This window comes from Myotis lucifugus, unplaced genomic scaffold, assembly GCF_000147115.1.
Source record: "Myotis lucifugus unplaced genomic scaffold, Myoluc2.0 scaffold_84, whole genome shotgun sequence".
NCBI lineage: Eukaryota > Metazoa > Chordata > Mammalia > Chiroptera > Vespertilionidae > Myotis > Myotis lucifugus.
In genome coordinates, this window is record NW_005871132.1 from 4,047,328 (window position 1) to 4,066,106 (window position 18,779).

At 35.6% G+C, this 18,779-nt stretch overlaps 1 protein-coding gene across 5 annotated transcripts in view; it reads right to left on the bottom strand.

Annotated features, from left to right (window-relative positions):
• IQCB1 (IQ motif containing B1) overlaps nucleotides 1-18,779 on the bottom strand; it is a 37,436-nt gene that overhangs the window by 1,124 nt on the left and 17,533 nt on the right. For 3 of the 5 annotated variants that reach the window (XM_006090940.3, XM_023755784.1, XM_023755785.1), the window contains 7 exons: nucleotides 16,594-16,772; nucleotides 14,299-14,408; nucleotides 13,684-13,793; nucleotides 7,737-7,879; nucleotides 4,821-4,969; nucleotides 2,326-2,457; nucleotides 318-474 (listed from right to left, as the gene is read on the bottom strand). In XM_006090940.3, the coding sequence (XP_006091002.1) occupies nucleotides 318-474; nucleotides 2,326-2,457; nucleotides 4,821-4,969; nucleotides 7,737-7,879; nucleotides 13,684-13,793; nucleotides 14,299-14,408; nucleotides 16,594-16,772 (980 nt within the window). The remainder of the gene's footprint in view (nucleotides 1-317; nucleotides 475-2,325; nucleotides 2,458-4,820; nucleotides 4,970-7,736; nucleotides 7,880-13,683; nucleotides 13,794-14,298; nucleotides 14,409-16,593; nucleotides 16,773-18,779) is intronic. The other 2 variants (XM_023755786.1, XM_014457752.2) reach the window with 2 other exon arrangements.

The following is an 18,779-nucleotide window of genomic DNA, read 5'->3' on the forward strand; positions in this document are numbered from 1 at the left end:
CCTTCAGTCCACAGGCCGATGCTTTATCTACTGAGTCAAACCAGCTATGGCTGGTCTTAGTATCTTTAAAGTGAATAACTTTGTCTGAGTTGATGCACATGAATGATAGAAAGGCTAGAGGAAGTAGTCAAGAAGAATGTTATGGGATCTGCATCATTTGGAAACACTGGGTGTTGGTATGACCTAGAAGTAGAAGTTTCTAAGGATAGGAGATGGACTAAAAGGCCACTAAATGGTGTTTTCCTTCTGAATATTTTTAATATCACAAAATCTTGTAAAGGTTCCTTTTAGAAAATAAAAATGGAATGAGCACATACTCATTAACTGCTCAATGTTGGTACTGATCTGCGCCTTCAGAGCATCTCTGTGCTGTTGGGCTCTATCTTCTAGGGCTCTGCCCATGAAGTAGTGTTGTAGTCGTTCTTGTGCTTGGGAATGGAGCTCTCTGCTGGCCACATCTGACATCTGAGAGCTCTTGAAACAGAGGACATAAAAAATTGTCACAGGAAGGACATATATACCAAAGTATGTTTCCCTCAACCACTTAGCAGAGGTTCCAGAATGCTTAATTGTCTCTAATCTTAACAGTTGATTGTTATGACTGATGTCTACCTTCTACTCTTGTGCAAGCATTTAAATAGACTCTTAAAAGCAGCTTCAGATGAAAATACAGGTGGGGAAGTTTCTTTTTGGTATGCTCCTATGCCTCACTTCCTCACCCAGTGTGGTATTCTGGGAGAAGAGAGAAGACCTAGAAATTATAGTAAAAATTATAAATGGTTTGGTGAAGACATTGCCTGGAAGAGAAGTAACAAGGCCAACCCTTCTGTTCTAGACCCCACCTGATAAGACTATCTTGTTATATTACGATTCCCAACCTTATCTAAGCCATCTTAAAACTGCTTCTGATTTTATAGAACAAGGGACAAAAGCAGCTAAAGGATCATGTTCTTTTGGCCAGTCAGCTACTTTAAAGGGAACTTAACTGATTAGTTTGGAGAAGAATGAAATTTAACTTTAAAGCTGCTAAAGCTTCCAACACCACAAAAATTCCAATTCCTGCATCTTGGATATAGCTCTGTTCCTTCTAATATCTCACTTTTCAACCATGGAATTTTAAACAGGTGCACTACAAAATGGCTAAAGCAGAACTTTAAAAAAATAATAATTTTATTGATTTCAGGGAGGAAGGGAAAGGGAGAGAGAGATAGAATCATCAATGATGAGAAAGAATCATTGATCGGCTGCCTCCTGCACACCCTCCACTGGGGATCAAGCCCAAAACCGAGGCATGTGCCCTTGCCCGGAATTGAACTGGAGACCCTTGAATCCGCAGGGTGATGCTCTATCCACTGAGCCAAACCAGCTAGGGCTTATTTTCTAAACAGGAGTATGCATCAGAATCACACATAGTGCATTAAAAAAATAAAGAACATTAAAGATCTAAATGTAAGAGCTAAAACTATTAACTCATAGAAAAAAATGGAGGAAAAACTTCATAACATTGGATTTTGCAATGATTTCTTGGATATGAAACTGAAGGCACAGACTACAAAAGAAAACATAGACAAACTAGTCTTCATCAAAATTAAAACTTTTGTGCAATCAAAGTTTTCTACTATCCATAAATTATAAAGGAAGCCCAATGAATGGGAGAAAATATTTGCAAATCATGTGCCTGATAAGGGATTAATATCCAAAATATATAGAGAACTCCTAAAACTCAACAACAACAAAACAACCTAATATTAACATAGACAAAGAACCTGAATAGACATTTCTCCAAAAAGATAAAAAAATGGCCAATAAAAACATGAAAAGATGCTTAAAATCACTAATCATGAGGGAAATGCAAATCCAAATTACAATACCACTTCACCCATTAGGATGTAAAAATAACAAATGTTGGTGTGAATGTGGAAACAGTCTTGCTAATGCAGTATGGAAAATAACTGACTGGAAGCAAAGTCTCCTCCTATATTACTGACTACACATCTCTGGTCCATAAAATTATAGAGAAGACTCTAAATCCATTAACGCGATGGTAAAGCAACTGCTTTGCCTTATACCAGTGGTCGGCAAACCGAGGCTCGCAAGCCACATGCGGCTCTTTGGCCCTGTGGCATGGGCCACGAAGTTTCAACTGCACTGTACGAGTGTGTCCGCATGTGGTATTTTGTGGAAGAGCCACACTCAAGGGGCCAGTTTGCCGACCACTGCCTTATACCATCAATATATGTACATATCCGTCTGAGACACTGCTTTGTTGGCAAATATCATGTACTAAAATAATGAAACACTGGTATAGGATAGAAGACTACATACTGGATGTCTTCTGACATAGTCATCAACATGTTGCTTCAGTTCCACTCTACGTGCATCAGTGAGTTCTCTGAGTCCTTGCCAAGGAGCAAATAGTTTCTTTTTTGTACGGCGTTTTGCTAGGAATTTAAGAGCCTGGGGAAATAAAAAGATTTATAATTTTTCTTCCCTAATAGAACTAATTTCTTCCTACCAACAAAATATGGAAGCAACAATACTGCAATAGTTGTTAACTCTGAATGTGTATGAGAGGGTTGGGGCTGTGACAGGGATGAGAGAAAATAATTACTTTTTAATTACACTCTTCTGTAGTATTTTATTATTTTACAAGGATATAGTCATGTATTATTTGTGAATAAACAATAAAGAGGAAAAACAGGAAATAAGCACTGAGTTCTAGTTTCAATTCTAGTCCCTTATCTCTATAGGACAGAAACAGTGACCCTAATTCTACTTAGCCTACAGGATTGTAAAGATCCAAGAGATAATCTATAGGTTAAAGCTTTGTAAATGAATGTTCTTCCTCATTTCCTTTAGAATGGAATTCTGGTAAAACAGAAAATCTTGTTAACCGTTTGAGTCCCAAGCAGCGCGATCGCGCTGCTGAGATTTTATGTCGAGAAAACATACGATTCGTTTGAGTCCCAGGGGGTATTGAAAAAACACTGTCGAAGAATCCCAAACAGCGCAACCGCGCTTTCTCTAAATGAGTACGAAAAGACCCAAACAGCGTGATAAGCGCTTGTTTTATTTTATGTCGAGAAATACCAAGCAGCGAGATCGCATGCTTGGGACTCAAACGGTTAAAAGGCAAGATTTGGAGACAAATTTGAAATTATTCTGCCCAATTTTTTTTCACTATTCTCCCTTCTTTGCAGTTTTTTTTCCCCCACTGAAGTTCACATGGTTTAAGGCAATGATTTTCATCTCATGACACACATAAACAAATTGCTAAAATTCTGCAACACACCAGATAGCTATTGTGTTGGCTGTTGTCATTTTTTTATTTGACAATCTAAGGGAAAAGAGGTCAGTGCTCCTGTCTAAATAGTCAGGTAGTGCATGTTTTAAAATTCCTGCACTGATATCCATGGGTTAATCCTTAGATGATCTTATTTAGCAGAGCTACCAGGTGTGGGTGTGATTCAGTGGTGGTGCAGGACTATTTGATGCAGATACAGCCAAGATTAAGAGCCTGAGGAAGGAGATGGCAGAGACCTCTTCCTATTTTCCCAGCACTTTACTCTATTATTTTTTTAATGGCTTTAAAAAATCCTTGTAAAAGGTTATTCAGAGAATTCAGCAGAATTTTCAAAACCTATTACTGTGAAAATAACAAATTGACCTAACATTCAACTATAAGGGATTGTAAAATGCTATAGGACCTGAAATCTATACTAATAAAAGGGTATGCTAGTCTGGACATCTTCCAGACATCCTTCCAAAGCCACAGTGGTGGGGCCGAGGCAGACGTGGTTAGGGCCAATGAGGCCAGCAGGGGAGAGCAGTCAGGAGGATCAGGCTGGCAGGGGAAAGCAGTTAGGCAGGTAGGGGGATCAGGCCATCAGGGAAGAGCAGTTGGGATCAGGCTAGCAGGGGAGAGCAGTTAGGGGCATCAGGCAGGTGAGCGGTTAGGAGCCAGTGGTCCTGGATTGGAAAGGGTGCAAGCCAGGGTGAGGGGACCCCCTCCCATACCTCCCCCGTGCACCGGGCCTCTAGTACTAATACTAGTATAAAAGTTAACCAGGTATTAGGAAAACTGGTAATTAAATGAAAGAAATACTCTTGTGCAGTGTTTTTCCAAGGCATTCATATATATATAATCAACTTTACATAGGACTTTCTCAATTTTTAGCTACCTAAGAAACAATGATTCTGCTTTTGCCAGGTAAGGGAAGAATAGGAAGTAAACAACAGTTCTAGCCTTTTCTGGGAAGATATATATATATATTACTATGTTCCAGATAAACCACAAGAAAATGATAATTTAAGAGCACCTTTCTGTAACTCATAAATTATAATGATCAAATTATATTTAATACATTATCTGTGCATTAAAAACATCAAATATGACATACTGCACTTGCATAGAACTTTGAAATTTACAAAACTTTCCCATAAATTAGGTCATCTGACTCAAATAAAACCTGAATGAAAATGGTAGGGTAGACAGCCTTTTAAACATCAGACACGTGCTGAGAGCTGACTACAATAAATTAACACTTAGGTCCTTATCCTTGAGATGTTCATAACTCAAGTAAGAAAGAAAAAATTTAACAAATAAACACTGCTGTATGGTAAATGTGTATAAAGATCTATGAAAGTACTAAGGACTGAATTAGTTGGTAAGTTTTAAGAAGGTTCTTATTTTATAGAAGAGACACTAAGGCTCAGAAAGCTAAATGAGTAGACCAAGATTTACAGCAGGTAAATAGCAAAGTCACATTTGAATCCATGTTTTTCCTCCTAATCTAGTACTTTTACTACATCAGACTCACTGCTCTCTGAAGTGTGACAGCTGCTTTATACTCCACGAGAGATGGCTTCTGTTGGTGAAAATTTTTCCTTTCCCTGTACCCTCTCCAATGTTTCTGGATAATTAATGCTGATTTCTCTTCTATTTCCCGATTATGTTTTTCCACCTGACCTAAAAGGAGGACAGACACTATTACAACCTACTCATTTCTATGCTTTCTCACTCAAATTCTGGAACCAGGACAATGATAATAACAAAAATCCTGCAGTTTTGTTTTTTTAATACTGTTTACTTATTTTCCCAATTCCATTATTTTATATGATTCTAAAATTTCAGAAAGAGCTTTAAAAGGTTTCTCAGATTTCAGATTATACAACTTCTTTAGAGAAAAGACTCATATGTTTTGTGTCACAGAAAAAAGGGCTGAAAAATCCAATAGCAAGAGCATTTAGAAAAAAGAATCACAAGCACATGGTAAGAAAGTCATTTAGTACCATCAGAGGGAAAGGGCAAAACATATGTATGTATTATCCACTCTGTGTGCTTCTAACTTTCTCTCCAGTCACCCACTCAATTCTACTGATTACTTTCTTTTTACTTTATCAGAGTTAGTCAGCATATAGCCCAGGGTTCACAGTAGCTAATTGATAGAACAAGGCAATAGAAGGTAATAATAAAAAGGGATGTATTTGAGAGGTAGTTTCAAAAAAAAATATTTGATAGGATTTAATGACCAACCAAATGTGGTAAGAGAGGGAAAGAACTCTAGGATGTCTCACAGATCAGAAACTGAGTAGACTGTTGGTGCAATAACCAGAGATTAGGAATACACAGAGAGGAAATTAGAGGGGAGAGATAAGGACTAGATTTTGGGATGTTTGTAGATGGCTAAGTAAAGCTATCCCACAGGCAGCTGGCTACAGAGCTATGTTGTCCAAAATAGTTGAAACTAGCCACAATGGCTACTTAAATTTAAATAAAGTAAAATTAATAATTCAGGTCATCAAGTACACTAGCCACATTTCAAGTACTCAATAGTCACCTCTAGCCAGTGGCTAAGTATTGGACAGTGCATATACAGAAAATTTCATTTTGTAGAAAGTTCTGCTGGACCAAAGCTTAGGAGAGTGGGTAAGGATGGAGACAAGATTTCAGAGTACTCAACACTTAATAGTTGGAGCTACAGTTATGAATGAGATACCTTAGGAAGAGCAACATGAGAATAATGTGGTGGAGTTGGAATACCAAGAAACATCTATATTTATGGAAAGGAAGAGATAAAAAACTAGTGAAGGATACTCGAAATGAGTAGTAGGAAGGGAAGAGGAAGAACAAAAAAAGCATCTTGAAACCAGTCAGATTTCTCAGAATACATTTTAATATTACTTTCAACAAACATCAAGTGTTGGTGAGGATGTGGAGAAAAGGGAATCCTTTTGCACTGTGGTGGGAATGCAAGTTGGTGCAGCCACTGTGGAAAGCATTATGGAGTTAACTAAAAAAAATTAAAAATGGAACAGCCTTATGACCCAGCAATTCCATTTCTAGGAATTAATCCGAAGAAATCTGAAACACTAATTCAAAAGAATATATGTATGTTCATTGCAGCAGTATTTACAACTAGAGGCCTGGTGCATGAATTCGTGCACCAGTGGGTTCCCTTGGCCTGGCCTGTGGGATGAGGCTGAAACCAGCTCTCTGACATCTCCCGAGAGATCCCGGATTGTGAGAGGGTGCAGGCCAGGCCGAAGGACCCCACTGGTGCACGATCGGGGCTGGGGAGGGTTGCGGTAGGTTCTCCAGCTGGGGAGGGACCGTGGGAGGGCTCCAGGGCATGTCCGGCCCATCTTGCTACGTCCCGATCAGCCGGACCCCAGCAGTAAGCTAATCTACCAGTCGGATCACCTGCCCCATGGTGGTCAGTGCACGTCATAGCAACTGGTCCACCGGTCAACTGTCTGCCCATGTCATAGTGAGTGGTTCAGCAGCTTTAGCATATCATTAGCATGTTACGCTTTGATTGGTTGAATGGACGACCAGACGACTGGACACTTAGCATATTAGGCTTTTATTATATAGCATAGTCAAGATTTGGAAGCCGCCCGAGTGTCCATCAGCAGGTAAGGGGATAAAAAAACTGTGGTACGTTTACACAATGGAATACTACTCTGCAGTAAAAAGAAAGAAAATTTTACCCTTTGCAACAGCATGGATGGACCTGGAGAACATTATGCTAAGTGAAATAAGCCAGTCAGGAAAAGATAAATACCATATGATTTTACTCAAGTGTAAAATCTAATGAATAAACTGAACTACCAAGCAAAACAGAAACAGACTCATAGATAGAGAGCAGGCAGAGAGCTCTGGTGGAAGAGTGTGGTGGTAATTGGAAGGTGGAAGGATTGAACAAAAAAGAAAACAAAAGAGAGAGAGAATTCATGGACATAAACAACAGTGTGTAGACTTTTGGGGGATAGGAGGAAGGGGAGTGGAAGAGGACATCGAGGGGATAAATGGTGATGGAAAAAATTAAATAAAAAAAATTTCAGGTTAGTGTGTTAAAGGTGGCAAGAAGGTGTCAGAAAATTTGTATTGAGGCATGAGTAAAGTTCTGGTGGTAGAATGGTCATATTCTAACTCCTTACTTCAATTCACTGACAGCTATCTTTAAGAATATGTTTACCTATTTCACTGATTTATCTGAATGGTAAGAATAAAAAAAATTAGTGGAGAGGTAGCTCATCAACTCAGAGGCCTTAATCAGAAAAATAGTAACTTTTCTTTTGAGTCAAGAGACTTAATAAGATTTATACAAAAATGGAGAAACAAAGAAAAGGTCCAAATTTTAAAAAAGAAATCATCAGGTAACTAGGAAATCTGGTTTATTAAATGATATCCTAAACACTCTTACATTTATAAAATTGATACTGCCACCCACCTGGATGAACAATTTCAAGCATATTCAGCCGTACTTCTCGGGAAAGTCTCATGGCTCTCTGCTGTTCAAGTTGGAGTTGTAATCTGTTGTACTCTTCTTCCTTCTGCCTTTTTAGTTTTAATAATATCTTTGCTCGTTTGAATCTGTGATAGAAACATTAAATACCATATGTACAATTTTCATAAATCATATGTCCACTCAGAAGTATATGAAAAAATGCTTAAACTCATTAGTAATCATATAAATATTGTTAAAAAATTTTTTAAACATAATTCCTAGTGTTAGAGAATGATGAAATAAATTTTCATGTGCTGCTGCTATACAACCTTTTGGAGAAATATTTAAAATACATGTCGCCCTGGCTGGGTAGCTCAGTTGCTTGGAGCATCATCCCAATGTGCCAAGGTCTCTGGTCCGTACACATACAAGAAACAACCAACGAATGAATAAGTAAGTGGAACAACAGTCAATGTGTGTCTCTCCCCCCCTTCTTTTCTCTAAAATCAATAAAAAGAAAAGAATATATCAAAAGCCTTAAAAATATTAACCAATTAATTACATGTCTAATAATTTTCTTAAGGAAAAACGTGTTATATATTATTCTCCATAGCATTACAACAGTAACAAGTTGAAAACAAAAATACGCTCACAATAGTGAGTTGGATAAATAAATACTGGTTCATTCAATGGATGGGTACTATAAAAAAAATAAAAATTTCAAAGAATATTCAGTAACATGGAAAGACACCAACAATCTAAGTCAAGTGAAAATAAAATCAGGATAGAGAAGAGATCCAAATTGTTTAAAAATATATATATATGTGTGTGTGTGTGTATTTACTTATATAGAAAAACAAATGATTAAAAACAAAACTTTCAACACATGAATGCTGTGATTATGGATGACTTTAATTTTCTTTAGATGTTTACATATTTATCAATTATTAATATTATTTTTATAATATGTGGCCACAAAATTTTATTTAATTAGGATTTTTGTATTATCTGCTTTTACTCAACAAAATTTTCTCCTTAGCCATTTCTAGCCAGTTTTGAATGCTTCCTAAATTACTATTTAAGGAGATCACATGTGTCAGTCTCTAGTAAACATACTATACTCAAAATTCCTTCAGATAACCATAGAGAAAGAAACCAAAGAGGATAAAAGAGAAGCAGAATGCATTATTTATTTTATCTATATAGATTTAATTTGCATGTATCTCACTCAAGAGCATTTGCTTTCTTATAATTAAATTGCCAACAAATGTAGTTCACTTGGCCATAGCTCTGTAGTATTATAAGGCAGACTTCATAATGGTGTAGAGACAGTTATAATAATTTTTAACTCAATTTCTTGTGAAAAAGCAAAAACAAATAAGTATAAGACAACTTTAAAAGAAAGTATTTTAAAGTAGAGAAGAAAACTCAGAAAATAATTTTGATAACATTTCATGCATGTTGTTTAGTTTTCTTTCCATTTATATCTTTTTTAATATATATTTTTATTGATTTCAGAGGAGAGGGACAGAGATAGAAACATCAATGATGAGAGAGAATCAATGATCAGTTTCTTCTTAACCAGTTAACTGCCACGAGTCCAAAATGGAAACCATCCCCACTGCGTCTACAGACGCTTATGGCCTACAAAGGGTTAACTGCTACTTATTACAATTTGTTCTCTTTGGTTTTACACTTAGGCCAAAGTTAGATTAAGTAAAAACCTTTCCCTTTCCTTCCCACTAGCTGATGGAAGCAAGCCTCTCCTATGGACCTTCCCTCCAAAAGGTGTGCCTGTACGACATGTAGATAAGGGTGTTTCCCCCTTACCTGCTTATAGAGGGTAAAAGAGAACAGGCTCTAAACAGCATCACCTTTCAAATTGATGAACAAAACAAAAAACCACTTGTTTCTAACTGAACTGATTATAAACACCTAGTTTGCATTACTATTAACTTTAATATACTAAACATAGTAATCATTAAAACTGCATCACTAGGACATTTGATACGTCAAAAAACCTGAGTTTGATAAACAGCGTAGGCATACAGGCTATGAAATATGGCAAACCTGGAAGACTATGAAGCATGCAGGTGAAAGTAAAATATAAACCAGAAAGACAGTAGAAAAGTGAGGTTTGGTGATTGAAATTATGAGTAAAGATGGTAAATACGTGTTTCTGGATTCATATACTGTAATTTCATTTAAAAATATTTATTAGGATTTTTAATGTTTCCCCCCTTAGTAACATTTTAGTGGGTACGAGTGTCTATAATCACTTATCACTCAAATATTAAAACATTATTAACTGGTTTAGTAGGCATATGACCATCTGGCATTTGTATAGCACTTCTGAAAATGAAATGACTGATTAGATATCATATTCTCTAATTAATTAAATGCATTCCATGATGTATATTTAACAAACATGAATCTTTGCCATAGAAGAGGGAATTGACCAAACTACCTGCTGACAAGACATCAGAAATTCTCTAAGAATTCCTTTGTTGTGAAATAGTATGAACCTGTGGAGTACCATATGAATTAATGGGCAAAGCAGTTGATGGGCCCTTTTCCTTTACCCAACAAACATTTTTTTCTGAGTAACTGCTACCTGCTTGGTACTACTGTCCTAACGGAGAAAAGAAACAATTATTCCCTTAAGGAGCTCAGTTTCAAGGGTCAGTTAAAAGTTAGCAGAATATGTTAGCAGGCAGTGGAGTGGGAGATGCTCGATAAAAGAAGGTGAAGAGATTATATGCATAGCCCATGGACACAGACACAAGTGTAATGGGGGACATTTGTAATAGTGTCAACAATTTTTTTTAAGAAAAGGTAGCAGAATATGCCACTTTGGTATGAAGATTGAGTTGGAAGCAAATGAGAATCAACATATGCAAAAAAAGACGTTCCAGAGCTTTCCTTATCCAATTAAAAGCAAAAAGGTTGAGAAATGAGGAGTGCCACAAATCCCTCTATCCCAAAGAAGTTTTATGGCCATGAATAAGATGGATCTGCACAAATAACCCCTATCTTCCATTCACTTCCCCAATATATTTACCTTCTGACAGTTTGCTGCCCTTGGAAGCCTAAATCTCCTTTCTTTGTACCCACCATTTCTTTTAAAATTTACTAATCTTTGTTAGAATGTATATTAGTCCAAATTCTAGCCAACTCTTTGAGTTATTTATCATGTGAGGTTTCTTCTGCATGATATGCACTGCACAAGTAAATAAACTCTTTTATCCTGTTAATGTGTTGCTGTTTTTTTCTGTTAGTCTAACTTTCAGGGCTCCAGCCAATGAACCTAAGATGGGTAGAGGAAAAAATTGTTTTATTTTCCTACAAGGTCAAAGATATATAATTAAAATACATAAATATCAGCAACTTCATAATAGAAGTACGTAAATTGTGAAGTTTCATAAAGTTAACTGGAGCAGCTGTAAGTTGCTATAGAAAACAATGCTGAGGAAAAGAGTACTTAACAGAAAATAAAGTTTCTGACCATGAATAATGATTAAATTAAACAAAAAGCCCTGGCTGGGTAGTTCAATTGGTTGAAGCATCTGCCTGATATGCCAAGGTTGTGGATTTGACCCCCAGTTAGAGCACATACAAGAATCAACCAATAAATGCATAAATAAGTGGAACAACAAATCAATGTTTCTCTCTCTCTCTTTCAAAAAATCATTAAGTAAAAACAACAAGAAAAAATCCTCCAAGAAAGTACTTTAGCAAAGGTGACTAAGAAAAAGTGCCTCTTGCTGAATCTAGAGAGCTCTGATGCATCAGGGCCCATATTCCATAACTCCAAAAAAACATGAAAGGGGGAAATGAATATGAGATAATGACCTAACCACAAAGGGACAGAAATAACCTTTGCAGAAAGCCCAGCTATAAAGGAAGCAAGAGAAATTTGCATAAACTGTTACAACTAAAAGAGGAGGAAAGCTGCTGAAGCTTGAAGCAAACTTGAAATTAAAAAATTAAATAGATTAAGCAATAAAACAAAATTAAAAAAAAAATTAAATAGAACCTAAAAGCTAAAACTATACCACACTCCATCCTAAAACTTCAAATCCAAAATACTGGAAACAAATTCATTATAATGTGAGATTTAAATAATTTTGGCTTAAAAGCTAAATTCTTTTAATGAAAATATTTATAACCAATCTAGTCTGGTTACATAAAGCAATGGAATTTCTATTTTAAAACAATTTATTATGAATTAGATTCCATAGACATACTTCTGTTCTTTAATAATGCAAGAGAAAGTAATCTGGCATATTTGGCAATTACTGTGAGAGTAAACATTAAATATCTGAATCCATGTAAAGAGTACCTTTAAATGTAAGAGGATAATAGCTGAGGTTAATAGCAGGTAGAATCCATAAATAATGAATATACTACAGGAGGAAGACTATACTAAGAAATCTCAGCTCCTGAACAGAAGAATATATACAGTGTCTCTCAAAGCATTCATCATTTCCCTAATTTACATGACCAAAGAAATCCTTTTTAAAAATTCAAAAGGAGCTTTTAGGTAAGACAATAAACTTTGAGCAATGCTGGAATGGATTATACTTGCCTCTCATGAGGACTATTTAATTAACTAGATTTGCAAATCTTCAAGGGCAAAAAATGTGCCATATGTATTATCCCTACCATTTTCTAAATGTCAGGTACTATACCAAAAAAAAAATTGTATTAATCATGTGAGGTACACAGGCAATTATCCCCATTTTATAGATGGAAAATTTCAGGCTGAGAAGAGTGGGGCAATTTGTCTAAGGTCTTCAGCCCATAAGTTGCTGAGGTAAGATTCAAACTCAACTCTATTTAGCTCTCCAATATCTAGTAAAGCCTCTGGCTTATATTTAGCAATTTAAATATGTTTAAAGAATTAATGCCTTTTTTTTGCTACCAACAAAACTCATGCCCAATATTAATATCCTATCTTTAACTCTTCTTTGAAGGAAACCTTCATCAATAAAAAGAATGTCTACTAAGGGATACAGTTAGCCACAATAGCTTTAATACTTGCCACTAACTCATCCAGACTGTTACAGGCAATGAAAAGTGTGCTCACTCACACACACATGAGCCTTAGATGATCTTATGAAAAAGTTATTTATGATAAAGAATGCTTTTGTCATGCAGTCTAACTTAAAGCTAAATTTTAGTTCACTATTTAAAAATATTTTTAAAACTGAGAAATGCAGCTGCAGTTATTCAAAGAATAGTTTCAGTTTTTTAAAAAAAGACACATTGACTTCTGGAACATGCAAGTTTCACTTTAGTAAACTAAAATTTAAGTTAGGCTGCCTGAGAAATCACTCTGAGAAGGCTCAACTGTATCATAAATGATCTGGGAGCTAAGTAATTTGTGTGTTTGTGCTCTTTTTATTGCCTCTAAGAATCTGGATGGGTTAGTCACATCAAAAACTGGGCTATGTCTTCAGTATTTCATTTTTAGTCCACTTGAAATAGAGATAAATGACAGATTATGTCATATCACAATAACCATATCTATCCATGCCCTCTTTACTTAGGAAGATCAGGTTAACATACTTAAATACACACACATGTTCTAATCATAATTACATATAAACAATTCTGGCAATTTTTGGTTTTAAGGGTTCGAAAAGGTAATTGACTATCACTGGCTCCCTCTGTAGACTTGGCCCACAAACACTTCTTAACTGAGTAAGACTGTATCTGTTACATTATATTCTTGTTTTACTTTATGTCCTTTGCTTGAACGCACATCTGGTTACTACAGTGCTGTAACTCAGAAATTTACAGAACAATGAAAAGTAAGAATAAAAGAAACAGATTAGAAAATTGAAGATAATCCCAAAACCCAAAAATCCTGTTTTCACTCAGCTGTACTCTAATAAGATATATGTAGCCTTCTCAGGTCAACATTCCTCTCACCAAAATTTTTTACCTGAAATTCCTCTGCAAAGTAATCACAGCAGACGGAAGCTTCTTTAATCTCTTCCTAGTTTGGAAACCCTTCCAATAAGCTTGAATCAAGCATGCTGCTTGATGTAGTTTCTGAAATTAAATGCCAGAATTTAGAGACATCTCTAAAAAAGACTTTTTTAAAGAAGTTTACCTCTTAAATTATCAGCCCTGGGGAAGCATTAATAAGTTGGGCAGGAGGCAACATTTTCATAGGCCCATGACAGGGAAGACCTACGAATATTAAACCTGACCTCCCAAAGGAGGTATGTTAGGCTCACTTAGGCAATATATAGAATGTATTCAAGATATAGTCTGATGAGCTTCAAGTATTTCATAGTTCTGCTTATTTAACCATTTTATCTTCTTTGCTTGACAGCTTATTCAAAGATTCAAGGTACTAAAATCAATCCATAAGTAACCCTTTTTCCCATCAAACTATGGCTACTCTGGATCTTAGAAATAACTTTAAAAAGGGGGAGAGAGAGCAAAAAAAAAGATTTAAGAGGCTATCACTCCAATATTTTGAAACTAAAGTGTTTATTGAAATGTTAGCAAATAATTTTTATAATTGCACATTATTTTTATAATTTAATACCTGCTCTTCTACTTCCTGATAGACCTTCGGGCTTAAAAGGCTAATGAGCTGTCTAAATTCATGACGAAACTCTATCCCCGGCTTTTGCTTATTTAGTAGACTTCTGAGTCCTGAAATGGAATAACAAAGATACAACCATTAATAATAAGATATGATTTTGTTATCTAATCAGTATTAATTTAAGGTTAAAAAGGCTAATTTAGAAACAAATGAACACAAGATTAATCACATGATTTTTCTTTTTCCTTCTCTCAAAGACTTCTAGATTGAGATATTTAGGATACTCCTCTGTCCTAAGAATTATGTGCTCTGTGTCCTAACAGTTCTTGTACGATCTGATGCAAAATATGTCTAGTCAGTCTCTTTAATCAAAAAGGGGGACTGGAATCATTGTGGTAAGTCAAAGAGTAGAGATACACAACTTACTTTCTGTTTTAACATAAATACCTTAGACTAAAACATTTTTAAAAAGATAATGAATACATACTTTGTAATACCTACCCAGTGGAAACACTTAAGCAGGCTATTTGTCATTATTATTTTTTACCTATTTAAAAATATGTATCTGTATATATATTTTTGTTGATTTCAGAGAGGAGAGGGAGAGACAGATAGAAACATCAATGATGGGAGAGAATCACTAATTGGCTGCCTCCTGCACGCCCCCACCCCCACTGGGGATTGAGCCTGCAACCGGGCATGTGCCCTGACCAGGAATCGAACTGTGGCCTCCTGGTTCATGGGTCGACACTCAATCACTGAGCCATGCTGGCTGACCTATTTATCATTATTAAGTAATACAGTATACAGTAATACAAACAACTTGGGGCAAATCAATAGCTTCCTGAGCAAATATTATAGAAGTGCTATAACAGTATAATACTGCATTTTCAACCAAAATAAAACATAGTAGTATGAGGTACAAAGTAAGTATAATTTCCAAGGCATGTTGAAATGATGTATTAAAACGTATGTATTCAAAATAAATAAGTAAGCTACAATGGCTTTGGAGTACACAATTGGGGAAGCCACTATATGGATCTTTTCATGATTTATATTCTCTTTAAGAGTGATGTTCTCAGCAATATTAATAATTGTAAAATATTTTGAAGAAACTGGGTAAGTTCTACTATTGAGAAATGAAAGGAAGGAGAATTGTTAAGGTGAAATTCCTTTATAATGAACTGTTGTTGTAACAGTCGCATTTCTATAGAAGAAATCTATAGAAATTACAGATTTTAAAAATGTACATACACCTGGCACAAAATCAACTAGAGGGTTTTATTACTGGCAATTTCTCTCCCTCTCTGTCCCTTTAACACAAGATAATTACAATGTTCACAGTAATGTCTGGTGCAAGACAAGTTACTAAAGTGCTATCAAGAATTATAAAAGGCCATTTTAATAGTTTTGGTATTAAATCCATCACATTGTATTCTAAAATTTTAAAATTTACACATAATATAACCCTGTATAAACAGGTATATTTAATAAACTAGAACCCATTTCCCCACCATGTTGAATAAGAATAATAAATTAATGGCTCTGGCTAGCAAAGAAATAAAACAAAACTAACATATAACTTCATTTGGCAATTGAAAAAATAACTGTGTGATCTTGAATAAATTTTCCATGTCTCTGTTCCCATTGCTATCAAATAAGGATAAGAGTAAATATCTCATAAGGTTATGAGGATTAAATATTTTAAAGCATATAATGTAGAGTAGTATCTGACAAATAGTAAATGTTCAATTAAATGAAAGCTACTATCTGGGAAAGGTAATATACTGAGCCCTTTCCGCCTTAAATTTTCTGACTTTTTATTCACATACACATTTGATTAAAAGGGAGGGAGATGTTTTGTTTTTGAGGAAAGACAGTGAGGGAGTTGAAGTGTAATTATTAATTGATATAAATATCAAAAGGGCTGTCAATCTCTCAGGCACAGATTTATTTTCTCCAGTAAAGCTGGTAAAAGGTCACCAATCTTTTTGGTCATAATTTTATATCACTATATGGTATATTCTATACACAACCTTTTTGTCAGAAGGAAGTAAATATTCATTGTAAAAGATGATGAAATATTCATTCATCAACAATGTACCATATGTTATCTGTTAAGACATGAAGATAGCTTGATTATATAAAGACTTTTTCCTGAATTGGTTACCTGTTGTGATAGGGTTTTATCTGCACATTTCAGTTAGAGACTTTTTCAAAACACAGGAATTATTTTCCATAAACCATCAATGTTATTTTTTCAAAACTCAAGAAAAGAAAGAACATATGTACTACCTTTGTAGCAGGCACTTAGTCTTAGTAAAATCAAAATTTCCTGATGGGATTCTGCCATCAACAGTAGGAGCTTTGTAGCAGTACTTCTTAGGACTGGACTAGGAGTTGATAAAAGCTTGAAAATAACTTCATCTAAAATTGAATGCAGGGTTTTTGCTTCTATTCTGAGTAAATCACCACTAATAGAATAAATAAAAAAATAAAAATGTACAATTACTAATTGATACATAGATATCACAAAAAATTAAATATAAAATGTTCAGCAACTTGATGCCTGGCTGTGGCCTGATCCAAGAAAGTAACCATTAAAAAATATATATATATAAAACACACACACACACACACACACACATTTCAGAGAAAAAGAAAGAGGGGGAGAGAGACAGAAACATCAATGATGAGAGAGAATCACTGATCTGCTGACTCCTGCATGCCCTCACTGGGGACCCAGCCCACAACCCAGGCATGTGCCCTGACCGTGAAACGAACCGTGACTTCTTGGTTCATAGGTCGACACTCAACCACTGAGCCATGCCGGCCGAGCAGAGGGTAACTATTTTTTAAAAAATGTATATATAGCCCTAACCGGTTTGGCTCAGTGGATAGAGCGTCGGCCTGCGGACTGAAGGGTCCTGGGTTCGATTCCAGTCAAGGGCATGTACCTTGGTTGCGGGCACATCCCCAGTAGGGGGTGTGCAGGAGGCAGCTGATTGATGTTTCTCTCTCATCAATGTTTCTAACTCTCTATCCCTCTCCCTTCCTCTCTGTAAAAAATTCAATAAAATATATTTTTTTAAAAAAAGTATATATAAAAAAATGTATACCTAAGTCCCAAGAATGCAGCACAATAAATCAATTAATATTTATTGAATTCATACTGTGTATAAGGCACCATGCTAGGTAAAAATAGGTAATACAAAGTGGCCAAAGGCCCCTCCTCAGAAAAACTTACAATCAACTTGTGGAGTAAAGATAAATGTGCAACATATTAAACAGATGATTCATAAGCTTCAAGACTACAATAAGAGAAAGCAGCTTAGTGATACATGAAAACAAAAATGCGATAGGAATTCAATTATCACTTTCTATAGAAAGAACTTTATTGTTCTTTTGGTATTTCATTACACTAAAAACCTAATCTTGCAGTACTGATGTCATGAAAAATTATCTGACACTTAGAAATAGTCAAAAGGCGAAAGGGATTACTGGGGATCCTTTTACTCACCTCTCTAAGGAGTATATGATTTTCTAGGGATGTGCACCTTTGTTTGGCTATGTACGCACTATTAACTAGGATATTTTGTAATTCTTAAAAGGAGAAGTTGCTTTGTAGAAGATGGCAATGACGCTTACCTGAGAGCAAAAGATTCTTATTCAATAACACCATAAATGACTTTTGTGCAGTAGAAAAAGTGAGGGTTGTACCTGGTACTCTCTACCAGTTCAACTTCTGTGATACAATTTTCTTCTGGTTCCTCCTCCATGCTCCACCCAGAGATTTCTGACCATTCTTTCTCAGTCTTCTTTATTGGATCTCCTTCCCCAGTATAAAAGGTATTCCCCAGGATTTTATTTTCAACCAATTTCCTTTCTCACTCTATTCATATTTCCCACTGAGCTTATTTATCTTCTCTCATGCTTGTAACATCATTTGTAGGCTGATTACTCGTAAATGTACCAGATTTCTTCCAGAGGTCACAGTTTATCTATTTACCTGTCAATGGACATTTGAGTCGTCTTGTTTTTGGCCATTACAAATAAAGCTGCTATAAACATTTGGGTACACAATGGAATACTACTCGGCCATAAAAAAGAATGAAATACTACCTTTTACAAGAGCATTAATGAAACTCGAAGGTATTATGCTAAGTGAAACAAGCCAGAGAAAGACAAATATCGTATGATTTCGCTTATATGTGGACTCTAAAGAACAAAATAATAAACAAAATTGAACAAGACTCATAGATTCAGACTGATGGTTGATAAAGGGGAGGAGGTCTGGGGGACTGGGAGAAAAGGTGAAGGGATTAAGAAGTACAAACTGGCAGCTACAAAACAGTCACAGAGATGTAAAGTACAACATAGGAAATATAGTCAATAATATCATAATAACTATGGGGACAGGTAGGTATTTGAAATATTGGGCGGACCACTCTGTAAATTATTGTCTAACTGCTATGCTATAC